The 25,427-nt window shown below is 40.1% G+C and overlaps 4 protein-coding genes and 1 non-coding gene across 6 annotated transcripts; 2 read left to right on the top strand and 3 right to left on the bottom strand.

The window, feature by feature from the left end:
• Nucleotides 1-150: 150 nt before the first annotated feature.
• On the bottom strand, nucleotides 151-1,893 carry LOC146651229 (hatching enzyme 1.2-like). The gene is made up of 9 exons (XM_085383805.1): nucleotides 1,819-1,893; nucleotides 1,699-1,741; nucleotides 1,547-1,609; nucleotides 1,303-1,458; nucleotides 1,085-1,202; nucleotides 775-953; nucleotides 590-671; nucleotides 364-488; nucleotides 151-278 (listed from the first exon to the last, which is right to left on the bottom strand). Exons 1-9 carry the CDS (start codon nucleotides 1,876-1,878, stop codon nucleotides 262-264), a joined length of 843 nt encoding a protein of 280 aa, XP_085239931.1. The 5' UTR covers nucleotides 1,879-1,893; the 3' UTR covers nucleotides 151-261.
• Nucleotides 1,894-2,045: 152 nt separating this feature from the next.
• On the top strand, nucleotides 2,046-6,595 carry LOC146651227 (uncharacterized). Of its 2 annotated transcripts, XR_014907853.1 has the most exons (7): nucleotides 2,046-2,545; nucleotides 2,752-2,861; nucleotides 4,382-4,519; nucleotides 4,598-4,719; nucleotides 4,801-4,884; nucleotides 5,574-5,642; nucleotides 5,757-6,595. XR_014907853.1 is itself a non-coding variant. In XM_085383807.1 (5 exons), the coding sequence occupies exons 1-5, from the start codon at nucleotides 2,495-2,497 to the stop codon at nucleotides 4,857-4,859; spliced, it is 480 nt and encodes a 159-aa protein (XP_085239933.1). In that variant the 5' UTR covers nucleotides 2,047-2,494; the 3' UTR covers nucleotides 4,860-4,947. The 2 variants fall into 2 exon arrangements, 1 of the variants encoding a protein (XP_085239933.1); XM_085383807.1 differs by lacking the exons at nucleotides 5,574-5,642; nucleotides 5,757-6,595 and having other exon boundaries at nucleotides 2,047-2,545; nucleotides 4,801-4,947.
• Nucleotides 2,334-2,406, bottom strand: trnak-uuu (transfer RNA lysine (anticodon UUU)). Its single transcript has one exon. It is a non-coding gene; the product is annotated as a tRNA-Lys (tRNA).
• A 164-nt stretch (nucleotides 6,596-6,759) lies between the features above and the next one.
• ankzf1 (ankyrin repeat and zinc finger peptidyl tRNA hydrolase 1) lies at nucleotides 6,760-11,402 on the top strand. The gene is made up of 16 exons (XM_085383801.1): nucleotides 6,760-6,858; nucleotides 7,217-7,361; nucleotides 7,445-7,566; nucleotides 7,639-7,741; nucleotides 7,841-8,052; nucleotides 8,155-8,270; nucleotides 8,396-8,549; nucleotides 8,866-9,088; nucleotides 9,188-9,286; nucleotides 9,409-9,576; nucleotides 9,666-9,812; nucleotides 9,924-10,206; nucleotides 10,321-10,432; nucleotides 10,523-10,690; nucleotides 10,775-10,845; nucleotides 10,962-11,402. Exons 2-16 carry the CDS (start codon nucleotides 7,241-7,243, stop codon nucleotides 11,086-11,088), a joined length of 2,226 nt encoding a protein of 741 aa, XP_085239927.1. The 5' UTR covers nucleotides 6,760-6,858; nucleotides 7,217-7,240; the 3' UTR covers nucleotides 11,089-11,402.
• Nucleotides 11,155-17,881, bottom strand: glb1l (galactosidase, beta 1-like). Its single transcript, XM_085383802.1, has 16 exons — nucleotides 17,685-17,881; nucleotides 17,212-17,381; nucleotides 16,959-17,109; nucleotides 15,965-16,025; nucleotides 15,803-15,897; nucleotides 15,537-15,717; nucleotides 15,389-15,447; nucleotides 14,569-14,690; nucleotides 13,361-13,401; nucleotides 13,100-13,218; nucleotides 12,946-13,020; nucleotides 12,772-12,861; nucleotides 12,539-12,652; nucleotides 12,251-12,382; nucleotides 11,888-12,115; nucleotides 11,155-11,760 (listed from the first exon to the last, which is right to left on the bottom strand). Exons 1-16 carry the CDS (start codon nucleotides 17,751-17,753, stop codon nucleotides 11,557-11,559), a joined length of 1,911 nt encoding a protein of 636 aa, XP_085239928.1. The 5' UTR covers nucleotides 17,754-17,881; the 3' UTR covers nucleotides 11,155-11,556.
• Between the last annotated feature and the right edge of the window lie 7,546 nt (nucleotides 17,882-25,427).

The raw sequence follows: 25,427 nt of genomic DNA, 5'->3' as shown, positions 1-25,427 counted from the left end.
TATTACTCTTTATCTCTTATTGATCTGTAATATTACTGTTGAGTGCATTACCACGTGTCTATTTCAAACCAGGCTATCTACTGTGAGACATATTTTTACATAAAGAGAAATATCCAATTTAAAACGCACAAACTTTCATGTACACCAAGGATTTGCTGATAGAAGGTTTGAATCAATCTTTATTGAAACTGTTCATATAATTCAACTGCAGTTTTGTTAAATTGGCCTTTACTCCTGGTTCACTTCCATTCAGCCGGGTCTCTAATCATCCATGTCATCTGAACAGAAAGACAGAAAGAAATTACATTTGTGACAGTGATGTGCAGTGTGTTTAGGAGTTAATTCAGGACATTTGGTACTAACCACAATTATAAAGTCTGTTGATTTTTAGCTTGTCAATGTGGCTGAGAGATAAAGCCTGGCCCAGCTGGATGTTGTTGTTGTCCTTTGGAAGGATGGTTGCTTCCCCACGCTGGGAGTAGGCATATCTAAACATATACATAAATATGTATCAGCTTATAAATATATTTTAAAATAAAGGGGGTAAATTATAATATTTTGAGTGATTAACAGATCATTTTTTACTTACTTTCCAAAGTGCAGAATCGAGCCATAGTCATAGGGCAGATCCAGAGTGTCAGTCTTGAACTTCTCAAAGTTTCTCAACCGATCTGTTGGAAAAATGAATTTTCTGTTTTGAAAATCGGTGCAGAAATACAGTTAAAGCTTTCATTCCCTTTCCACAATGCCAACCCCTGCACACTTTAAAATTACCTCTTGAAATATTTGGCCACATGATGGTGACATAGTTGTCCCGATCTAAGCGGGACTGCTCGTGCACAAAGCCCAAGGTGTGCATGAATTCATGGGAAACCACTCCAACCTGGACGCAGTTAGGGATCTGGAGAGACACAGTCTGCCTTCCACCACGCGCACCAAGGTAGGACCAGCAACTGGATTAACACATAAGAGGACAGAAGAGTAACTTCAAGTGGTGAATTCACAGCTGGAGAGGAAACAAAACCTGAATACATTTTACAAAAGGAATTTTATGTAATCAAACTTTCCACGCTTCAGCTCTCACCCTGACTTTGGCTGGATGTCGATGTAGTCTCTCTGGTGAGTCCGTGGAACAAAACGCACACAGGTACCTTGCTCTATGTTGGCCATACCTGTCTTTATCAGCATTGTATCCATGTCATCTGTTCAGTTGTTTAACAGGGGCGAGTAATTCATACATCATTAAAAAGAAGACTGTAATCCATTGCATGTACTTATGCCTCGAACGCTAAAACAACATACTGTATTCAGGTGAGAGGTTATATGCAATGTAGACATGTCCATCCACTGATTTGGACCACAGGCAGCTCCGTGCAAAGCAGATTCTGGGGGGTGTTCCGGAGGAAACAGCAATATCTCCCTCTCTGAGGGTGGTGGCGCCATCGATGATTTGCGTAGCTGATGCAGAAATCAGATTAAAGTTTTTTAACAGCAAGTTGGGGAATCTGCAAAAGAAAACCCCTCAAGTAAAGTGTGTGCAACTTACCTTTAAGCTCGTTGGTTTTAATGATTTTATCCATTGCCGTTTCTTCATTGACCCCTCTCCATTCTTAAAAAAGAAAAAAACAATTTGTGAGGGAGTGTGCAGTTTTACGTCAGTCACAGTAATAATTTAAATTAAATCGAAGCTGAGTGCACCTTTGTAGCCAGCGGGACCCCACTTTTGGTTGAACAAAAATTTCTGCAGAAAGCACAGACAAATTTATTTACAGCTCTGTTCATGAATTCATTAAATTCAGTGGTCCCAAGCACATTTACCTGAGCTTGCACAGCTGAGAGACAAATAGAAACCATGCAGAGGAGTATAATCCGCTCCATCTTTACCAGTCAGGTATGCCTTCAGTGTTACCATTTGACATGCACTAACACCTAGCTTTATATGTGTTCCCACTGCTGTCCTTAGATAATACCCATAATTACCTCAAGTAAATAACAGGGCTGGTGTTAGCTGTTTGTGAGTGAGCCTAATCTCCAAATTAGTTTGATTCTTTCATAAACAACATCTGCAACAGTGGCATAATGTGAGGTCTCACTGTGTATAATAACAGCTTAAAATCAATGACTAGCTTTAAATGAAATGGTTTTAATGTCTGGCAGAAATTTGGTACAATTTTAGGCTTTAGGTGTGTACATGAACCAAGAGTGCTGTTTTCTTTCTACTGAAACTAAGCTTACCATCAGTTCACGTGCAATGCATGAACGCAGTTAATTTTAAATCATTACTAAGTTGTGCAAAATTTTTGTTGATAATGTAGAAGAAATAAAAACTCTGACGCCCGAACAGGGACTTGAACCCTGGACCCTCAGATTAAAAGTCTGATGCTCTACCGACTGAGCTATCCGGGCTCTGCTAACTCAGCCGGAAGCAGTATTTATAAAGAGGAAAAGCCGAGTTTCCATCCCAGTAGGAATTCTTCCACGTGAAAATACCAGCATGACCGCATTTTCTGGCCATACATTTCTAACCCAGGACGAAGTTTCTGCGGTAAGTCGACGCTGTTTTGTAAGCTAGCCTTCCTGCACATGACTAGCTACCTGGCAGCTACGTACACTGATGCTAAAGTTACTAATTATCAAGTAAACAACAGAAGTATTAACAAACTAAGATGCCAGTTCGTTAACAGAGCAGGATTTGACTCTTTGCCAGCAGGCTAGCTGTGAATTACGGCATGCAAACTTTGCAATTTGCAGGAGACGCAGGAGCAGGTTAATGAGCTGCGGCGTGCTATCGAAGAAACTAATCGTGAACTGGAGAAGGTCCAACAGAGAAGACTGCATACTGAAGAAGAGATAATTAAACGGTACACCGCCCATTTACTTTAGTTTCCAATTAAATTGGGTGCCTGTCACGCTTAAAGTGTCCCAAAAAACCTGATATTGTCTCAACCCGTATAATGCTTCCTGTGATGTGATACCAGTTATCGTCGGTGGGTGCACTGAGGTGCACAACAGGCTGTTAGTGTAGATTAATCGACCAGTCTATTAGGTACACCTCGTGTCTTGAACTGCTCCCTCATGCAATCTAATCTAATCGGCAAACTCAGTGCATTGGGCATGTAATTCAAGTTTCAAGGTCAAGCTGAGCCGCAGAATGGGGAAGAGAGGTGATTTTGAAAATGGCACAGCTGTTGGTGAGGAAACTCCTGATCTACTGGGAATTTGCTCCTCAGCCATTTCTAGGGTTTGCAGAGACTGGTTAAGAAAAGAGAAAATCCACTGAGTTTTCTGGGTGAACATGTCTTGTCAAGGAAAATGGCCAGACTGTTTTAAGCTGACAGCAGTAATTAAAATGACCACTGATTACAGCCAAAGTATGCAGTAATACATCTCTGAATGCACAGTATGTTGAACTGGAAGTAGAATGGGCTACAGCAGCAGAAGACCACACTGGATCCCACTCCTGTCAGCTAAGAACAGGAAACTGAGACCACAGTTCACATGGGCTCATCAAGCGTTGCCTGGTCTGATGGGTCGCCATTTCTGCTGCTGTAAACAACATAAAAGCATGGATCCATTCTTCCTTCGATCAGTAAAAAAAAATTGTTTTCAGGTAGATGCTATCCAGACTTGCTCGGGGTGTTTTTTCCTTTTTTCTTTGTTTATTTATTTATTTTTTTTATAGTAATCAGTGACGTTTAGCTTTCCCAAGTCTTAACTTGGAGTGTTATCCAAACTATTTAACATCATTTCTTCCTCCAGGAATATTGTTGATGAACATAGAGACACATACAAAGATTTCCCTCATGTAGGTCTATTAGTGAACGACATTCATAAGCCAGCTGGCGTTAAAAAAAAAAAAAATTAATTAGTTTGTCTGGAATAAAGATTTATCTCTTGTATTAATTTGAAATATAAACACACCTCGAACTTGAATTCCAATATAAGTTTTTCCAGTGAGGGACAGTAAAGGATATTTCTATTCTTAACTGATCACCTTCTGAAAGGTATAGTATTTTGTCCTTTAGTTAGGGTACAGTTAGTTAGGGTTTAGTTAGTTAGGGTTGGGTAATATTTCCACAGATGCTCTGGTTGTCAAAAGCAGTGGACAACTGTATGCTCATTCTGTTTTGGTTGCGCAATCGAGCCTTTCTGGGAGAGTTCAGACAGTGACCATCTAATTGCTAACAGTGTCCAGATCCCAAAGCCCTTACACTGAACAATCAATAATTATTTCAAAATAATAAGTTAACGTAAAAAAGAAAAAATTACCTACTGCCCATTTAGATTTAGTCAAACAGTTAATTATGCATAACCAGGTGTGATGTGTGCCTTTGTTTCTAAATGTGTAGCCCTTACATAATGTATTTGCTGTCTTTCACAGTACGAGAGAAACTGAACGGAGAGTGGATTTAATGATGGAAAAATTCGAAATCGTTAATGCACTGCAACAACTGGGTCATCTGCTCCAAAGTGAGATGGATCTCTTTGAACAACTAAATAGCCAAAGCTCTCCAGACAGGTATTCCGAAGTGCTGTGTGCAAAACCGAAGCAGACGCGACATGTGCAAACCTACAATATATATTTTATATATTTCAGGAGTGAAAGGCTCAGTTTGCAGGACCAGAGTGAAAGCGCCAGCATTAAGGCAAGCCAGCTTCTTGCTGAAATCCTGGAGGTGAAACAGCAGCTAGAAGAGGTTGAGGATCGTTATTCAGCGGGTATGGGGATTACTCACAGAATACGTACAGAATTTACTGTATACAGACATGGAGTGAAATGTGCTCTCTCTCTGTCAACAGGTCAAGCTTTGCTCCCTGGGCCAACCTACAAGTTGGAGAGAAATCACACGAAGCAGTGACTTACAAACACTGTTATTTTAATAAGTACAATAAAGTGTATATAAGTATTTTTAACAGCTAATAAAATATTCATTTTTATCTTTTAAACGTATTTTATTGTTTCTTAAATAACACTAAAGGGGATGATTCTGCAGTGAATATCTCCAAAGCTTCTCAGCTTCTCATTACTTGGGTGCTTCACATAGTTACAAATGGTCGACCTTCTCTATGCAGTGATTAAATAAGATGACAAATATAGCAAAATGTTTATGCTTATCTCAGTTACAGTATGGAGGAGATTAAAATTTCTCATGTCTCATGAGATTTCAGTGATGACAGAATTGACACACTGTCAGCCATTTGCAATATTTTGCAAAACAAAACCTTTATTCCCTATTTTCCCCATTTCATCTAGTCTTCATTAAAACCCAAAGATATCATGTCTGGATGACATGTTTCTTTCTTCCATCATAATCTAGCAAACTGATGAGGGTGTGGTTGGGTCAGTTTGAACTGCTGTAATCCTGGATGCATTGACAGCTCAACTTTCTGACCCGTGACTGCAAACAAAATCAAAAAAAACTCAGATTTCCTACTTCATAACTAAGGTTTTGCAACCCCAAATTTTGCAGTTTACATAAATCCAGCAGGCAACTTGCATAGTAGATACAAAATCTTTCTGTTTTTCTTAATATATAAATATATAATACATTACTGTATGTTGTTGCTCACAGAAAATCAACAAGGCAATCTTGGAGGCTCGTTTCCATGACTGGGAAAAAAAAAAGTTTTTGCATCCATAGGTAATAAATTTAAGTTATTATCTCAAAAATTTGAGAATAACTTTAAAGTTATTTTGTCAGACGTTCGCTTTGGTAACCCGAAATTTTGACTTATGGATCCAATTTCTTTTTCAGTGGCAGAAGCAAGCTTCTATGCAGTTACAAAACTGCAATGCTGGAAAAACTTTCACACTCTCCACATGCTCTCACTTATAGCAAACACATGTTCAATCCTAAGTTCCTTAGCTGGTTAAATGCACATGCTGATGACAGCTTCAGCAGCTGCAACCAGGCTGCCACAGCTGAGAGCAAGCTGCAAAATCATTCAACAGTCACGCTATATGTTCTTCAGGAAATGCTGTCTATAAAAAAACCAGACAGTGAAAGGAATTCTTTTCTTTTTTTTGTACTGAGCAGGATTTTTGTTTTTGGTTCAGAAACAACGGCTGACTCTTTGGGCTCACAAACAGCTCTTTGTGTTGTTTACAGCAAGCTCTGGTTGGCCCTAATATCCAGATGCTGCAGCAGAATTTTGATTATCCTGTACAAACTATTTTTAGTTTACTGTTCTTAGCACACCTTGGTTGTAACCAGTCATTATTTGAGTTATCATTGCTTTGCTATTAGCTTGAATCAATTTGGCGTTTCTCCTTTAACATCAGGTATCAGCAAGACATTTTCTTACAGAAGACTGACGCTCACTGGATGGTTTTTGAAACGTATCTAGATGTAGTTGGTCTCATGTGATTGGCCGATTAATTATGATTATACATAGTCAATGATCGGTTCAAAATGTGTACCTAATAAAGTGTCTGTAATCGCCTTTTACCATTAATCAGGCAGATTAACTCAACTACCGGTAACTGTTTTATGTAATTTAGAGTCAACTTTGTTTGTTTTTTTATTCTTAAAACACAAACTAGCGTTTTAAGTTCCATCAGTACTTTTGTTTAAGTACTGGTGGGCTACGTTTGTAAACTATTAGTAATTATAAAGAAAACTTGTGTATGAACTGAATAAATAGTGTAATCTGTCATGTAAATGTCTGCAGTGATATATGCACGTTGCTGAAACGCGGTGAAAGCAGTTTGAAAGGAAAGATCGGCTAATTTACAACCTTTGGTCTTTGAACGCCACTCGCTGAAGCATTCATGACGCTCTTGGGCTTCCGTAGAAATGTCAGCGTAATCACATGTTACCCTAAGGTTGGCTCAGCTTTTTGTCAGTTCCTTTTATGGTAAGTCGTTTACTATTTTCCCAGTAGTTCATTGTAACTTTTAGTAGTTGTAATGTCCTTAAAGTCCCGTTTAAGGAAGTGGACAGAGTCGGTGTTTTAAATAGATTGTGGCTGAACGTGTCGTTCAAAGAGCACACACTTATGTTTACATTAGCAAAATTGGGTTAGCCTTGTAGATCAAAACTGTCACTATAAATATAGGCTTGAGGTTGTTGCCAGCTGCTCTTATGATTCGTGCAGGAGAGTAAGTGTTAATGATCTGGTTCAGTTAACTGTCGTGGATCTGCCCCAGCCAAACACTATTTTAGGGGATCGCCAGCTACAGCTTATAGCAGGTTTCTCTTTCTTTCCATTACAGATGAGATAAACCAACCAGCAAACGATGACTACCCGCAAAGATTGTCGCTCCATCTTTGATTTGTGCTTGAATGATGAGGCTTTTGGATTGAGAGAGGTGAACCCCGTCCTAAAGGAGGGTGTAATTATTGACCTCGCCTCAGATTGTATGTATGGAACACATATGATGTTGTGGGGAAAAAGATGCCCAGTTTATTCAGTCGTTGAATAAATGTCTTTCCTCACACAGGTGTGGAAAATAGAAGTGCTGAAGATGACAGGCGAGAAGGCGAGTCCAGCCTGGTTAGAGAGGTGTCTGAGAAGATGGTCTGCTCAGCCTGCAGATGTCCCTTTATTAACCGCGAGGAGCAGGTAACCACGCAGTACTCTACAATCTGTTCATGCATTGAGAACCGGTGCCTGAACATGCACTTTGTGTTGCAGAGGGAGCACTACAAGCTTGACTGGCATCGGTTCAACTTGAGACAAAAGATGGCCATGTTGCCGCCCCTCACAGCGGAGGAGTTTGAGAGGAAGACGGGTGCAGGTGAGGAAACTGGAGTAATACACATCTAAGATGGAGTTTAACTAGGAAAAAAAGGTCTGAAGCAGTTGGAACAACTGACCTATTGTTGTCACTTTACAGGAGACTTATCAAGTATCTCGGGCTCAGAGTCCGATTCAGAGGACGAAGACTCGGACAGCGATGCTGGAGTTAAAAGCAGAACGGTCTCTGACAAAGACATGGAGAGCTCAGGTGAAACTCCTTTAACAGCTGGTCGGCTCTCCAGCAAGTTGGTTTTCCAGAACTCAGTGGGAGATTATCTGTTAGTCTACCGCTGCATACTTAAGGGAAAGGTGAGGATCAGTCCAATGAAATCTATAATCTGTTAAAAAAAAAAAAAAAAAAAAACACTTTAGATTTATATAATTTAATATTTTGTCATTTTTCCTGAAAAGTTTCAGTTGGATGACGAACACGATGCAGGATCCTCTCTGAAAGCTATAACAAAGAAGACTACGTGGGTCATTCTCATGACTGGTGGAGGTCATTTTGCTGGTGCTGTATTTGAAGGGTAATTTTTTATTTCCCTGCTTTGTATGCTTTCATATTACACATTATGGCTGAAATTTAAAGCACAACAACACAGCCGATTCACAGAGATGTGAAGCGTCCAGCACAATGTATTTTATGTTCCAGAAAACAAGTCCTTCTGCACAAGACCTTCCACCGATACACAGTGCGAGCAAAACGAGGCACTGCCCAGGGACTCAGAGATTCTCAGAACCGCAGTCACGCACCAAAATCTGCAGGAGCTGCACTGCGACGACACAATGAGGCGGCGCTAGTCAAGGTCATACTGCGCTCCATCAGATCGCCTTTTGAGTGAAAGCCATGCCTTATCTGTTCTTCTTCATAAAGTTTGGTTGATGTTTTTCAAACAGTGGCTATAAAAGCTCAAGATTCCTTTGGCTGATTCATTAGTTTTTCTCCTCCAAGAATAGATCATGTACTTTTGTGAGGTTGCGGTAGTGTAGCCATGGAGCCAAGTATTTCGTTTTGGCTATGTGGTTAAATTCTCTGCCTCACTCATAGGATGACGTAGTATTCTTTTTTATTTATTTTTTGTTAACCTGGATTTTTATTTAAATTTTTTTAACTTTTTGCAGGACATTCAGGACCTTCTTGTAACCTGGGCCGAACACTTGAAAGGGGCCTCTAAAATATTCATACGAGCTCCCAGCTACAACAAAACTATCTTTTTTGGTGGTCGAGGAGGTCCCCTTGATAAAAAAGATCCCAGGATCTGCACAATCCCCTTTGCAACACGCAGGGCAACTTTTCGAGAGGTACAGAGGGTACATGAGGTCCTTTCTACTGTTCATGTGTATGGTAAGAAGCACGAAGTGCTTGAAATAATAACATGTCTCCTGCACATGTTTATGCAGCTTAGGTATATTTATCGCACAATCAGTAATATCTTTTTTTCAGGGAAAGACACAGACATTTCTGCAGTCTTCAGTCCAACTAAAAAGCTGTGGAAAAAAGCTGTTAAACCCACAGCAGAACTAAACACAGATCAAGAGAAAGGTAGGTTTAAGATGTTTAAACATGGTCTGTAAGCTCTCTGTTGACCTCGGTGGATAAACTATAGCATCAAATAATAATGTTAAACTTAGTAAACCTGACTGCAAATTTATTGCTTGCATCAGCTGAAGAAAACCGCGAAAGCACTGATGAAGAAGAGTGTGGGGAGATCCAACTGGAGATGGTGGAAATGACATTAGGAACACTGGACCTCAGGGAGTGTGAAATCCATCCCTCCAGGCACAAAAGGAGGAGGAGACGAAAGGAGGAGGAAGCTAAAATTCCAATTGAAGGTAGATCTGATCAACTATCTCATCGCAGGTGGAATCCAAGGCATGCTAGTTTATTACTCAATTGTTCTGCAAAATTTATGAAATACCAGATTCATTTGGGACCAATCCAAAGAGCATAGAAGCAGAAGGTAAAGAAGAGGAACTGCCAGAGGCTACACCAGTAGAAGATCTCCCTCAAGAAGTGCAGTCAAAGAGCAAGAGGAAAAGGAAGGTACAGAGCAAGAAACAAGTGGATGGTGAGTAGGGGTTTAAATCTGTTTTTCCACTTGTTTCTCAGTCTTGCAAAAGCTGTGTAATGCATTGTTTTCAAGTGTGAAAACTCAACATTAAGCTTTCTTTCTTTATAGATGTTGTTGAAGAGTCATGTGAGTATAGCCTCAGGGATGCACTCTTTACTGCCTGCAAGGTTGGGGATGTGGAAGCTCTGCGCACACTCCTCCAGCTCCCTGTGGAAAAGTCAGAGGGTCAAGAGCATTTGGAGAGCAAACTTTCTGATGCCTCAAGTCCTCATACTCTCCTCAATAAACCCATTGATGCTTCAGGGTTCACATTACTGCATGTTGCCACAGCTGCTGCACAAAAGGCAGCGATCGGCCTCCTCCTAGATGAAGGAGCAGACCCCTCCTGCAGGTATCAAGAATATTATCGTCAAGCGTTGTAAAAGTGTGATTGTGTAGCAGCTGAAGTGAACACAGTGAAACCTTGCCCAGGTTTAATTACCATCGCTACATTATTCCTTTACAGGGATAATAAAGGGCAGACACCGTACATCGTCGCCCCTGACAAAGACACAAGAAACGTCTTTCGGAAATATATGGGGGATAATCCCGACAAATACGACTACAGCAAGGCCCAGGTAAGGTTAAACTCGTGCACCTTTGAACATGTATTGCATTAAACGGAAGCTGGTAATTTGACTAAGTGTCTTACTCCTGTGCAATTAAAGATCCCTGGGCCGCTGACGGCAGAGATTGAACTGAAAAAGATGGAAAAGAAAAAGGCCCAGAAGGCCCAGAAAAAACAGCGAGAAAAAGAGCAGAAAGAGGAAAAGAGGAAACAAGAGCTGGAGGCAGAGGAAAAGAAGCAGTTTGTATCTCTGACTGATCGTGAAAAGGTAGGTTACTGCTAAAGGTCTGCAGCTGATTCCTTGTAAGAGGCTGTTTTTTGGAAATGTTCATATTTGGCTTATTGATTATAGAGAGCTCTGGCAGCAGAGAAGAGATTTGCAGCGCAGGTTGCTGCAACAGGAGCCAGCATCTCTAATATCAAGTACGTCTCTCAAGAGCCATCCTCTCGCTGAGCTAATGCATAATGTAATAGCAAGTTATTTAAAAGCTGCACTGAAATACGGTGTGACTCTTCTGTGGGTTTGTCTTTGTCAACAGGAGGTGCTGGCTGTGTGGGGAGTCTCTGCTTGGGAAGATCCCTTTTCAGTACCTGGATTATTCATTTTGTACTCCCCGCTGTGTTCAAATGCATCGGAAAGCAAATGCTCCTCCAGGAAAGACCTAGTGTCCATCTAGGAACTATTTTACTTGGAGAGGAGTCTACCTCATTAAAAGTACTGGTTAATTTGGCTTTTTTTAGGCTTTGACTTGCCTTAATTTTATTGTGGCAGGTGATTTTAGACACTCGGATACATATACTGTATGTAATAAAATCAATGTACAATTTATTTACAGCATCTGTAATCGGGCAAAAAGAAAAGCAATAATTAAAAACAACAGTCAGCATATATTTCTTTTGCACAGGCTTGGTGAATATTGTAACAGCAAGTAATTGAGTGTTTAGTGTTTCTGTGTCAAAAATTAAAACTGCTGACATCAGATTGTCTCATATGCCATAGAAATACTGTTGTGTAGCAGCTCCTTCAGGTGAGATCATTTGTTCAGAGTACTATTGTGCTTCAGTTAGACTGATAATTATTTTTAGAGCTGCAATGTGAAGAAAATGTAATACTTCAAAATTCAGTGGGCTCCGTCAAAGCTTTTTAGGCGTGATGTTGAGCTGAGGTCGGTCCATAAAAAGAACCCTCGAGTGTCCTGGAGCTCCTTCCAGCTCCAGCACCGTGATGTTGTTGGGCAGGGTGGTGCTAAGCAGGGGTCCGGGGACATAGACAGTCTGCTGAGGCCCTCTGGCTGGCCAGTATCGTCCCAGGTTCACACCATTAATCCAAACCTGACCCTGATGAAGGAAAAAGAAACATCCAGAAGAATACAGTTATTTTATTCCTTGCTAGAAACGTGGGGTAAATAAACAAAAGAATAAAGTCTGCCAGGTCCAGAATGTCCCCAAATATAGTCAGCATTACCTTAGTCCATTCATTGAGCTTGAGGAAAGTGTCCCATGCTAAGCCGTTGGGCTGCAAAGTCCCCATGTAGAAGGTTGGTCCACGTGTAGGTTCTCTCCGAGGAGCAGGGTCAGACTTTCGGCTGTTGCCGTGAGGCCATCCACCAGTAACGGCTCCGTCAATGTCCAAAGGGTAAATCTTCCAGTCAGTCAGAACATCTTTACCCAGGATCAAGTTGCTCAACAGGCCCTGAAATTCACACAATATTTACCATTTAAAACCCGTAGTCCATGGTTTTACTTGCTGCAACTTCCAAACAGCTGCAGGGAAATGTATGTTTTTAAATGCTTGTACTCTGCTTGCTTGCTCTATTAATTGCCTTGCCTTGTAGTCATTGATCTTGCTGCCAAAGTTAACCCTGCCCATGTTCTCTACGAGGATGTCCAGTGTGTCCCCCTGCTGTCCTGTGACATTCATCACCAGCACAGTGTCTCTCTCTAACAGGCCCTGGAAAACCTGTTCAAACGGTTGTATGTTTCCAAAAGCGTGAACAGATACAACATCATTTATATTTGAAACTTCACAATTTGACGCAGACAAACAAGCTCAATTTAACCTACAACGTTTTTCCCCTGACGAGGACATCAACAAAAGTTCACAGTCAGGCCTTACCCCATTGACGGACACATATGCACGGTCATGAACCCCATTCAGTGGAGAGATAAGTGGTGTGGGCTCTGAGAGGTTGTGCGGCAGTGTGGTCCGATATAGCACGTATCCATAGTACTGAACACAATAGACAACACAGGTTGCAGACACAACAGTCTAGAAGTTCTCCATGGTTCAAGAGTTACAGTGTTTCTACAATAATGCTCTCCCCACTGTTTCCCTCAGACACCCCATACCTGTTTCACCTCTTCAAACGTAATAGGATACTGAGATTTGATTGGTCCCAGAGGTGAAAGGGTGTTCAACAGGCCACTAATGTCCCCAACCTGTTAAAGTGACACTTTTTTGAGTTTTGAACATTTTTAAAAATATTTCTTGACATTGGGATTAATTTCCTGAACTGATCCTACCTTTTGCAGGGTCACAAAGCCATAGACAAACTTGGGAGTTGCTGGTGGCATGGGGCCAGAGGGAATCTCTCTAAACTGATGGGAAATGGTGATGAATTAATCATGCATTAATCAGGACATCAGCCTTAGCAGGTGGCTGTTCAATCAGTTCTACCTGCTTTATGACATCTCTAATAGCCAAGAGCTTCTCTGTGGGGTCTCCTGCCTCAGTCAGCGGGGCGTCGTAATCATAACTTGTGACTACTGAGCGAAACCTGGTGTCATGATCAGCACCTTAGTGAGAACAACAGAGCGTTACTAGAGATCACTAAACTGCAAACTGAGCTTTTATCTGCCTCTAAAACATGAAAACTGTGATATAATCTGGCACTGAGACAATGAATGAATGAATACTGAGATTCTGTCAATAAGTTACCATTCCAGTAGCCAAAGTTTGTTCCTCCTTCAAACATGTACCTGAGAAGAAAGAGACGTAGAGTGTAATATCAGAGGAAATTAGCAGTGGTGTCTTAAAGGATGAGGTTGCTGGCTTTTATTTAATCCAAATTAAAGGATCCCAACGATCATTACATTGATTGCAGTGGCACTGTGATGTCCTTTTAGCCAAATTTACCTAGCTTATCCGAAAACTATAAGAAAACATAATCCGTCCATTTTCTTAACCGCTTATCCCCACAGGGTCACAGTGAGGTTGTACACCGATGCCCATTTTAGAATAAAACAGGTGGCAGTAAAAGTATCTACCTCTCCTTATGTCTGTTAATCTGTCAGCTTAATCCAGTTCAAACATTTCAAAAAAGAAGGCCTGTCATGCCACACCGTGTTAAAGATTCTAATGTGTGATCAGTGTAACACTTTTGAGCCAAATGGTAAATGGCCTGTATTTATATAGCGCTTTTCTAGTCCCTAAGGACCCCAAAGCGCTTTACATATCCAGTCATCCACCCATTCACGCACACATTCACACACTGGTGATGGCAAGCTACATTGTAGCCACAGCCACCCTGGGGCACACTGACAGAGGCGAGGCTGCCGGACACTGGCGCCACCGGGCCCTCTGACCACCACCAGTAGGCAACGGGTGAAGTGTCTTGCCCAAGGACACAACGACCGAGACTGTCCAAGCCGGGGCTCGAACCGGCAACCTTCCGATTACAAGGCGAACGCCCAACTCTTGAGCCACGATCGCCCCAAAGGCTAGTCTTGGCTCTGTATGATATGAGTGGGAATCCCTCCATCAGGCACAGCTCTGGCTGTGATCACAGATTTCCCACCTACCTCCTGTTTCAGTAAATTCAAGTAAATAAGGAATATTTTGAACTCTGGATCATGCAAAGGTTCTCTAGTATGGTATAAGGACAAAGGCATGAAGTAGGAAATGAGTAGCTGTAAATGGACAGTGGCCTTTCGCTGTAATTTAAAAGAGAGGTATGAAAATCCGCATCTTCAGTTGGATTCAAACATGACTCATGCCACTGATACTGCAGGTAAGCTCATAAGCTGGGAAAATAAACCAGTTGTTGTGGTTGTTGGATCAGGCTTTTACATTAGTATACTAACACAGTTTTATTATTTGAATGTGTTTCTACAGAGAGGAAGATTTGGGGGTTTGTGGAGACATACATGTTGACGTTGGCCCCCATGGTTAGCATTTCTCCTAGCACTCTGCTGACCTTCTGAGCATCAACCACAGCATGCTGATCTCCCCAGTGATCCAACCAGCCAGTGTAAAACTCTGAGTTCACCTGCAACGTAATTTAAAACAGTTTTATCACATATACCTGTGAAATCATACGAACGAGTTACAAATTCATTTTTACTTGTGAAAGAGGTTTTAACTATAGTACATTATTGACATAATAGCAGGTGGTGGACGTGCTGCACATGATTGCATTGCATTCAAATATTGTGTCCACCTCACTGTGCCTTTCTTTTCTCTAACTGCTTTGACTCCACCCCTGCTGGTCATGTAAGATAGCTGTCCTACCTGAGCCTATTATGAGGTTTGTCTTTGTATGAAAGGGGACCTTTAAGACAAAGACAATTAAAAAGAAAGTTGTTAAAGGGGAAGTCGTCCAGAACGAGACACACCTAAAAAAGATTTGTTTTAGAAGGTGATGGAGAAACACCCTGAAAGATTCATAAGGATTATTTTGAACTGTGAATCATGCAAAGCTACTCTAAGTGTATCCAGGAAGAAAGGTAAAGAGCTCAGCTTTTCCGTTTTAAATCATTTCTATATCAATCAATAAATTAAAAGTAACTGATTAGTAATGCACCACCACCCACTGTAAACATCAGCAGAATTTTTTTCTGAAGCTTTTTTAATTGAATGTCATTAGAATACACAAGTGTACATAATAAAATGGCCAGTGAGTGTGTATTGTGTATATTCAGCCCCTGCTTCTTAGGATTATGTTTAGTGAATAGATATGTAACGAACCAGGGGTCCTCGAGGTTCAAATCGTCGTTGCCGGGCGAAGGCTTCAGTGATGTTGGTGTCTGAGAAAAGAACATGTAGAAATAACAACGATCTCTAAAAGAACAAGAAGATGATGTTTTATCTTTGGACACCGTCACACAATACCAACCTGTCCCAAAGTCTATTGTGGCATATAATCCTTCCAGAGTCCCACATATCATTTCCTTGTTTGTGTTTCCATCAGTGGTGAACAGGATGACGTCCTCGCCCAGAAAGAAGTGGAAGAGAGTGCGCAGGTGACGCATGTAGTTGTAGTCACAGCTGTAGTAACTCCCATATTCATTCTCAACCTGCATTTAAGATTGTATATTTTCAAATCCAATAATAATACACTAACTCTTAAAAAGCTTTATAGCGACCCACTTAGAACTCTACCTGGACAGTAATGATGTTTCCCCCGTTAACATAGAGCCAAGGTTTCACTTTGGGGAGGAGAACAGCAAGCCAGTTGCTGACTGCCTGCAGGTAATCTGGGAGAAAACAGATAATGTTCATAAAGCAATACATTTCAAAAAGGGTCATAGGTGCATGTTTTACCTGTGTCTGCAGAGCGCAGTATGATGTTTGGCTTTTGAAGTAACCAGGCAGGCAGTCCACCCTGCAAGAGAAAATTAGAAGAGAATGAAGGCAGAAACGTGGGCAATCATGTGATTAGCCAGCCTCTTTTATCTCACCACAGGGATTTGGAGAGCAGTGTAAAAAAATACCTCCACACATTTTAACTTTGTATTTTTAATATATGAAATATGGCATAAATGTGTGCATCCTACTACAGTTATAGTAATATATACCACCAGCCACTTCATTAGGTGAACCTGCTCAACTGCTCATTAACACAAATATCTAATCAGCCAATCACACAGCAGCAACACAATGCATTTAGCCACATAGACACGGAGAAAATGTCCTACTGAAAACCAGACTGGTCACCAGAATGGGAAAGAAAGGTGATTTAAGTGACTTTGAACGTGGCGTAGTTGTTGGTGCCAGATCGGTTGATGTACTCTGATTTTACAACATAATCATGACTACAGTTTACCTGTAAGCCGCAGTTCTCTGGCCCATCAGAATGACCAGAGTGCTTCAAGCTTATAGGAAGACAAAAGTAACTCAAATAACCACTTGTTACAACCAAGGTATGCAAAGAGCATCTGTGAACATGTAAAACAGATTCACAGATTAAGCAGTTGGGCATGTAAAGACCACACGGGTGCCACTCCTGTCAGCTAAGAACAGGAAACTGAGGCTACAATAAGCAGATTGTTCAAAACTGGAAAACAGAACATTGGATAAATGTCGCCTGGTCTAATGAGTACTGATTTCTGCTGGATGGTAGGCTCTAAACTTGGTTTAAGTAAAATAAATGCTTGTATCCATGCTGCCTTGTATCAACAGGTCAGAATGCTGCTGGTGGTTTAATAGGGTGGCGTTGAGTTCACTGTACTCAAATGTTCTCCACAATCACCAGACTTCAATATCTCAATCCAACAAAGCACCTTTGGGATGTGGATGTTATGACCTCTGTTCTCACCATTTCCCATTCAGCACAGATGTACGGTCCAGGACGCAGGATGACCAGCAGACCCGTCTGGTTGGCCAGATCCAAAAAATGCTCCAGATCTCTGTCTCCTGTGAAGTTTTGAACTCCCTGTACCGTTTCATGGAAGTTCCAGGGCACATATCTGTGTATACAGACATGGTAAATGTACAATGTTTATAAAGGCCAACAAACAATCCAGTTGAAAAACATTTATATTTAAATGTTTGCGATGGGGTCGGCTTACACTTGGATGGCATTCAGTCCAGTCATGTACATCTTCGCGAGTCGGTCCTTCCAGTAGTACCGTGGGATTCTGGAGTAGTGGATACTCCCTGAGATGTACTGAAAAGGCTTCCCATCTTTCAGGAAACAGTTTCTTTTGTAGTCTATAGAGAAAGATCTCTCTCCAGAGGCCTGCAATATAGTCACGGTAACTGCTATGAGAGTCAAAGTGCTGATAATCTGTCTATAACTTCCACTGCATATTTCTCAGGACTGAACTTGGGTAGCAGCTTGGGCAGTTATTAATGATGCTGCGAGAACAACTGTAGGTAAACTATGTATGTATGCACATATAAAAGGTTACTGAAATTATATATAGTTAAAGTTATATATTTTTTGCACGAACCTTTCAAGGAAGTAGAGAGAGGCAGGGGGAAAAAACGAAAGATCAGCTGACTGAACTACTGTAAAAAAAACCTTTAGTTTCATTCTTACCAAATTTTCATTCACATCTGAACAGGCAAGAGTCAGTGCAGCGAGGAGTAAGGCAGCAGCAGCAGCCATGTCCGCTGCCTACCTGTGACGGTTAAACCTAAAACATCTATAACAGCTATAGATGCAAACATATACAGTCTTCTTTCACCTCACTCCAAGTCTATTATTAACAGGGGTAAGCATTGAGTCAACGTCCTCCCCGCTTCAGTAGCACTACCACGTGATTTTTATTTAGTCATCAGCTGGGTCCTAAAGTCTGTCGCTTCGCCTCAAAACCTGTTCTGGCAGGCCCCTTTTTGTCATCACCGTTATCAGTGAGACCTAGTAGTTATTATTTTTCTCATAAATAGAGACATTTAATATACTATAAATATCTCAATGCTTAAATTATAAATGAAATAAAAATAAACAAGATTAAATCTTGATCCAAATATGTCAAGCACACTTGGAAGTTAAAAACAGAGGCGAAAATTCAATGTGGTTATAGATTTTAAATTATAAAATTTAAATATCAGTAGCTAAGTAACATAACTTTACTGCATTCCTGTGTGTATACCTGTCTATTGTTGGGGTTATTTACACATGTGAACATACAAAAAACACAAAAACGACAAAATAGAAGTATGTAAGTCTGTAACTGTGCAGGCTAAGTGGGAATCCTGCCACCAAAGCCACCCTATGACGCCTTGCTTTTAACAACATGCTGTCATACTATGTATTATGTAGGCTGAGAACAATTCCCTTTGTGTTTTGCATGGCAAAATAACAAAGCAGCCAGTTCAGGAACGGGTAGCTTTATTATAGCTTTAGGACCCCACTCCTAAAGCTATAAGCTCTGTGTCCTTGTGTCTTTTCACTGGGTATGAATGATAACTGCATGTCAACCACTACTAACATCTACATCAGTGGAATTATCTTTTTTTTTCTTCTTTAAAAAAATAAATAAATAACAAAAAAAAAAATCAACCTTTTAATTTCCTCTGGAAAATTTCTCAGGCACGATGTTGGTGCTACAATAATAACTTATCAGGAGCTATCTGATAGGAAATATACCCGTGTTATAACTTTATGTTCCTTTAAGGACACTAGATGGCGCTGCAATATATGAAGAGCTGCAACTGACGTCTTATCTGGTTAACATAGTTTCACAGGGACATTACTGAACACTAATGATATTAAGGTAGATTACAGATGATTACAGTTTACCTTCAGACTAAAAGAATCCATTAGTACTGATCCTTGCGTACTCAAACTACTGTAGTAAAACACATGAAGCCCTGTGCCTGTACCATTTACATACACTGTAACACATTAGTAGCCATTCTGGTGTGTTTTGCATGCATTTAATTAAATTGTATACACTCTTTTTTTCCTATGAGGCTGTTGTGTCCTTCCTAGTGTTTCGTTACACTCATAGAAAAGTCAAAGTTGCTTCCAGGCTACTTTTTCTGCCCGTGTGCACTCCATTATGGTTAGAAAGAGCTCTTAAGTGGCTGATGGACTGATGTGTGATGGGAACAGCAGTTTATCTCCATGTGACATGTATACACTAATCCTGGCAATTTCAGTTAATAGATCCTACATCTGCCTGCAGGCCCATCACTGCACTTGTAGGGTTATATAGATTCACTTCTCCACATGCTTTTACTCTTTTTGTCAGTTCTATCTACTTTACAGTAATGACAGCCTAAACACGGATGTCATTTCCTGCCTCTTCTTTCATTAGTGTCAATTCTGAGAAAATTGAAAAGGGGGCCATCACAATTGCTAATGGCAGCTGATCTCAGCTACAGATAGGACTCTGTGGCTCATTAGCCCACTGTCAGATGCTGTCGACTGCCCTGGGAATGAGCGGAAGAATGACGTGCATGGGCTTATAATTTGGTTATGAGCATGGTAGTGCCTGAGGAAAGCCTGTCAGCATCCCATCTTTGCACCCCCCCTCTCTTGTGGAAAATTGATGTTCAAACCATAAAAAAATTCCCAGCAAACTAATGCACTCCGGGCCATACCAATTACTGAGGTGTTGAAGCACAATTGTAAGCCTAAAAGATGGGATTTAGAATAACACAAACACTAGAGAAACTGCTTAACTCACAAGATCATCTTGCAGTGAACTGGAGTCCACTTTTTAATTACTGTGCAAGTTAAAGGTGCAGTCCAGACTACCCTACAATTATTAGGCAGGCCTGTCCCTGGTGTGATGGAAGATACAGAAAAAAAACCTCACTCGCTCTAGGGCTGGGCGTCATCTCAATGAAGTCATCTCCCCAGAGTCTGTAATTAGATTGAACCATCCCCTCTGTCACTACCCACTACCCCCAGAATAAACCCTCTTTGTTGTTTCTGGTGGAAGCAGGTGTCTTCAGATCCCCACCGCCCCTGAAATGACACCTCCAAAAAATCCACTTCAGTCTATTTGGAATAGTTGATGTTAGGAACTCCATCAGCTTTACATGAACTGGGGTAATCTTGGCTTTTGCTTGGAATTAATTAATGTGATGGGGCCATAAAACATGTCAGTGAGTTGCATTTATGGGAGGTGGGGAAGCTTTCAAAATAAAACGCCATTAGTATTTTGTATCAAGCAATCATTTTCATACAAAGTGCAACAAAAACAAAAATGTCAGTTATATCAATGCACAGTTTGCCCATCCGTGGCCTTATTTTAAGAATTATTACTATTATTATTTGAAGTAAGACTGACAACATCAGGTGTCAAATCCTTTGCCACAGCTCCCCTGTGTGACCTTATGCCCACTGTCTGATTTACTAAAAACCATTTCTCAGTTAAAGTCATCATCTGCTCAACTTTATATCTTACACATCTTAAACAGAAACACCTTTACCAGTGATTTAAACATGTGATATTTCATATCTTAAAGAGACCTGGTATAAAACCTGAATGGTTTAAATAACTAAGTAGCATATTCTTAGTTTTCAGTTTCAAGATTGTAGTGTAGTTTATGTTTAAGTTTATCCTGCCTTCCAGGTGTTTCCTCATATCCTTTCCCTCTATATATTGTATCAACTCAAGACCAAAATACAGCTGTGTACATTAAGATCATCAACAACCTCCCATCCCCTGGACCCCTCACATTCCAACACAGTGCCATATAGGCAAGAGGAAACACCTCAGCATACATATATAGTAAATGTATAAAATTACAAGATAAACTGAAAATTTAATTATAGAAAATTAATAATAAATATAAATAAATTTAACATAAAATTGTAGAAAGAACCACTGACCAGAAGTCAAGGTTAGTGGTTACCTGTTCCTTACAATATAAAGCGTCTTGAGGCAACTGTTGTGATAAAAATAAATAAATAAAACTGAATTTAAATACCAGAGAACAGTGTTAGACATGGTATGGCATGTTAATCTCTTGAATAGTCTCAGATTGGGTTGGACCTCTTTGTTTAAATTAATCTTTTGTGATGTTTAAGGAAATACCAGCTTGTTCTTAACTATGGAGTCCAACAGGGGTCAATTTTAGGCCCACTACTTTTCATCTACTACTTCTGGGTGCAGACCAAAACTTCAAACTATGGTTGTTTAGCTCCTCTGTTTTGTTACAGTTTAACCGCAGTGTGTTTTTATTGTCTCTTCTTAAAGATAAAGAGGTAATCCATGATAAACTGAACTTTTGAACTTTTCTTTACCCGAGGTCCTCATACACAGAAGAGTATGAGTAAGGGTCTGGTCTTTTGAGATCACAGCCGTGAGATTGAATTAACTGCAATAGTTTATCAGCTAACCTGAAGATCTCACTTTTATTAGGTGATCTTTTACATGCTTCGTCTCTTCAATCTTTAACTGCTGATTTAAATATTTTATTAAATGCAGCTTCAAGCTTATGGTTATAAAGTTTGGTTATTTTGCTTACTTGTTACACACCAACTGCTAATATGACCAGTTCTGAACATATATGGTAATTCTCACTGATTAGTGATGCAACCCTTCGAGGGGGCAATCTAAGTGCTGAGCTGCCTGTGATTCATGCACAGCTGAACAAAACGAATTCCCAAGAAGTCTCTATATCAGTCCGGAGGTCAGGCTACGCAGAGGAATGTACCTTGCCTGTTTTCTCAGGCTCTGAATGACCAGTGAGTCAGCGTTAGGCGCACAAACCATAATACTCTGGCATCTGAGAGAATCTGGTCCTGAGAAACAAACAACGAACAATAAAAAAGTACCATGACAAAATACCTTTGCTATGTTTGTATTTCATTACTGATGTAACCCTGTAGTTTTTCTCTTTTTGGATCAATGAAAAAAAAAATTCTAGGATTCTTAAAGCAATTAAGTCACATATTGTGGGAGTACTGAAACACAAGGCTCTATAAACAAACAGGAAATGGACAGTGTGGGGGGGGAGCATGGGAAGAGTGAGTTGGCTCTCATTCCTCAAACTCAGGGAAGGTATGGTATGCATTTGGGGTGCAAGTATGCTCTGAGGAATGCTTGTGGTGATATTGTGACATCCTGATGCTTGGACTTTAGCTCCAATAATAGCTGTTAGTGAGGCTTATTATGTCAAATTAATCACAGCGAGGAATGTCTTTCTGAAATTCTTTCACCCCCCTTAACTAAAAGCATACTGGCTGTCAGGCTTTAAACTTTAACACTCATTTGTATCTTTATCTTTAGCTACACAAGCAGCAGGGATCTATCCCAGCGCCACTATCAGCCATTGAGTCCATTAGATTATTTGCTTTTGCCTGATAAAATCAGGCTATCAGATTGATTTTATAAATGAGTATCTGCAAAATGAATGGCATTGCTTTCAGCCTGAGCAGGGGAAGTCTGTTTTTTTCTAATTAGCTAACATTAGCATGCTCACAAGCTAAGCTAAGATAATGATGACCCCATTAGGCATTTGCTTGCTTGGAATGAATGTTACATCCTGCATTTTTTTTTTCCATAATTGATTTTATTGTTTAGATCAGGAGCAGATGAATTTCAATTATACAGTATTGTGCAAAAGTTTTGAGTCACCATCATTTCTTTGTATTTTGTTAGAAAAATTAGTAATAGGTTTACTGATCCATTGAAAGATGTGCAAACATACATGGAAATACAGTATATAAGGCAAAAACAGTGGTTCCACAAGTCAAACAAACTTGAAAGTCAATATTTGGTATGGCAGCCTTTATTCTACAACACAGTCTGAACTTTGTAGGTAAACTTTCTTGTTTAAGTAGTCAGGAATAGTTCTCCAAGCCTGTTGAAGAACATTCAGCCTTTTATGCTGTTCTTTGTAAATATGATCCCAAAATGGTCAATAATGTTGAGGTGTGGGTTCTGGGGAGGTCAATCCATGATGGAAAGTGTCCCAATGTCCTTTTTTCCCTATCCAGATATGCTTTTACTGCATTGGCAGTGTGTTTGGGATCATTGTCATGCTAAAAAGTACTTTTATGTGTTCATAATTCCATCAATTTTGACAAGATCTCCAACATCGCAGGCTGAAGTGCAGTCCTAAACCACGACTGAGCCTCCACCGTGTTTTACAAATAGTTTGAGACACTCACTATTTAACCTCTGTCTCTAACTCTCTTACCTGATCTCCTTTGCACATATTGATGACATTTTGAACCAAAATTTTCAAATTTAGATTCATTTGTCCATCAGACCTGTTGCCACCGATTTTCAGTCCAGGTCTTGTGTAATTAGCATACCTTAGCCTTTACTCCCTGCTTTCTTTATTTTTGCCTTATTTTTTTTTCTTAAGGACATGACTTACAGATACTATTCACCTGTCAAGTTTCCTCAGAGTTTTTTTTAAGGACACCATATTGAGATATGCCAAATTTCCAGCTAACAGCTGTTTGGAAATTACCTTGTTGGTGTAAAACTACTATTTTATGCCTGGCAAGCTTTGTTTTACGTTAAGTTGTGAGTTATGTGTAGACACAACACTTGTTCATCCCTTGAGTTGGGTGCTGGTTTTATGCTTGATAGGTGAGTGTTTAATGACTTAACAAATAAAAAAAACACTTCTGAAAATGGTCAGGTGCACAAAAAGCGGCCAATGGCAAAAGACAAACTTTGGATAACTTTCAGAAAGCCCAGAGAACTCCAGTCTGGCTCCTTGGAAAAAGTAATGAGAGGTACTTAAACCTTTTTCAGCAGAACTGTAACTTTATAGCATTTTTTTGTTTTGATAAAACAGAAAATTGCTGATCTCCTAAAAATTTGAATAACCTTCTGTTTATGTAAAGCTTGCTATGAAAAAACCCAGAATAAAGCGATGACATTTTATTGTAACAAAATCAATTATAATAACATCAACTAAATCGTTTTCGCTTAAAGGATATTTTTGTCCCTTCATCTCTTTTATAAAACAGCAGGAGTTGCTGACATTGCTGTGAGTAATGCGTTGTGTTGGAGACCGGTCGACTCTGTGAGGTTCAAGGATCAGTTCCATAATTTGATAAAAGCTACAGCAGGATTTGTCATCGACCATATTTACACATTTAGGTGATGCTGCCTACGAGTGTGATACAATAAAGATCGAATCACCTTTGTTTGATATTGTTAGATGATCCATTTTTACTTCAATGTCTTTGCTTTCATTTGGCCATCCATCTTGGCTAAACTATCTCTGATTCAATTAATTTTACCTAACTCCCATCTTCCTGTTGCTTTGTTCCCTGGATGACCGAGACCATTCACACAGAAAAAAGAGAAAACATCATAAAAGCTTACTTTTAGGACTTTCATGTCTTTCTTCACTTAAGTTTGGTCAATTTTGGCCACTTTGCTTTTGGTTTTTGATTTGTCTTTAGGCCTAATTTTATAGTATTACTTCTCATACCAGTGCAAAGTGTCTAAGGTAAGCGTATGACTTGGTATTATCATTAGTAATATATTCAGTTTTCACTATTATATAAACTGTGCTAATTTCACAGATTTCAAACCTGCTCTTAGTTAACACAACATAGTATTTGTAGGTCAGACACCAGTGATATTTCCAGCTGACGATAACCCAGGGTTCATCGCGCTTGTTGTTTAGCTGCACTGTTTACTCATCAATTAATGGGTGGAGGTTTTTTACATAATCAAAGCAGCTCCAGTTAAGTGATTAGCCTGGTCTGGTTGTGACTAACAGCCTGTGGCTATAGAGAGGATCATCAGTCATCCCCCATCACTGGGACCTCCATCGCATGCATTCAATCCCGACTTGTCCATTATTTGACACGAAGCTACAAAAGGATCCTTCACCTGACCTGAATGACTTTGCCTGAGGTCATTCCCACTAGTGGGGGTTGGGGGGCTCATCATAGACTCTATCTCCAATTAACCTTTCAAAAACACAGTTCCTCACGTGTGATGCTTTATTTTCACAACTAACCAGATGTTTATATAACAGGGCCAATCGACAGATCTGAAATGGTCACATGACTTGGTACCTTTTAAGTGCAGCCCATGGCTTTCATGCATGAAGTATATATTGCTCTGGCCCTGTCTGATGGTGCTACTGCATGTGGTCATTTGTGTCCACTGATCTTTACTTCCGTGGACCACGCACTGTAAGAGCAGGATGTGGGGGCATAGCTTGTAAAGAAGAGCTGTAAAGCTTGTAAAATAAAGCACTAAACAGATGCTTAAACACTGGGTATTCTTCCTGCCTTTTATAAATTTTACATGATAAAAAAAAACCCAGAGAGAGGAGTAAACAGGCTTCTATAGATAAACATAATTTCACCATTAAAACAAACGTTTAGTATACATTT

The sequence above is a fragment of the Rhamphochromis longiceps genome, linkage group LG16 (assembly GCF_057381845.1).
Source record: "Rhamphochromis longiceps isolate RC_006_pf linkage group LG16, R_longiceps_female_GT1.1, whole genome shotgun sequence".
NCBI lineage: Eukaryota > Metazoa > Chordata > Actinopteri > Cichliformes > Cichlidae > Rhamphochromis > Rhamphochromis longiceps.
This window is presented reverse-complemented; position numbering and strand designations above follow the sequence as displayed.

Coding starts and splice junctions, on each gene's coding strand:
- LOC146651229 (XM_085383805.1), bottom strand. CDS start 1,878: ATGGAGCGGATTATACTCCTCTGCATGGTTTCTATTTGTCTCTCAGCT. Junction 1,610..1,698: donor GGGTCCCGCTGGCTACAAAG/GTGCACTCAGCT, acceptor TTCTTTTTTAAG/AATGGAGAGGGGTCAATGAA. Junction 489..589: donor TCGATTCTGCACTTTGGAAA/GTAAGTAAAAAA, acceptor GTATATGTTTAG/ATATGCCTACTCCCAGCGTG.
- LOC146651227 (XM_085383807.1), top strand. CDS start 2,495: ATGACCGCATTTTCTGGCCATACATTTCTAACCCAGGACGAAGTTTCT. Junction 4,520..4,597: donor AGCCAAAGCTCTCCAGACAG/GTATTCCGAAGT, acceptor TATATATTTCAG/GAGTGAAAGGCTCAGTTTGC. Junction 4,720..4,800: donor TGAGGATCGTTATTCAGCGG/GTATGGGGATTA, acceptor CTCTGTCAACAG/GTCAAGCTTTGCTCCCTGGG.
- ankzf1 (XM_085383801.1), top strand. CDS start 7,241: ATGACTACCCGCAAAGATTGTCGCTCCATCTTTGATTTGTGCTTGAAT. Junction 7,742..7,840: donor TGAGAGGAAGACGGGTGCAG/GTGAGGAAACTG, acceptor GTCACTTTACAG/GAGACTTATCAAGTATCTCG. Junction 9,577..9,665: donor AGCTAAAATTCCAATTGAAG/GTAGATCTGATC, acceptor ATGAAATACCAG/ATTCATTTGGGACCAATCCA.
- glb1l (XM_085383802.1), bottom strand. CDS start 17,753: ATGGCTGCTGCTGCTGCCTTACTCCTCGCTGCACTGACTCTTGCCTGT. Junction 13,021..13,099: donor TTAGAGATGTCATAAAGCAG/GTAGAACTGATT, acceptor ATTTCCCATCAG/TTTAGAGAGATTCCCTCTGG. Junction 12,862..12,945: donor GCTTTGTGACCCTGCAAAAG/GTAGGATCAGTT, acceptor TCACTTTAACAG/GTTGGGGACATTAGTGGCCT.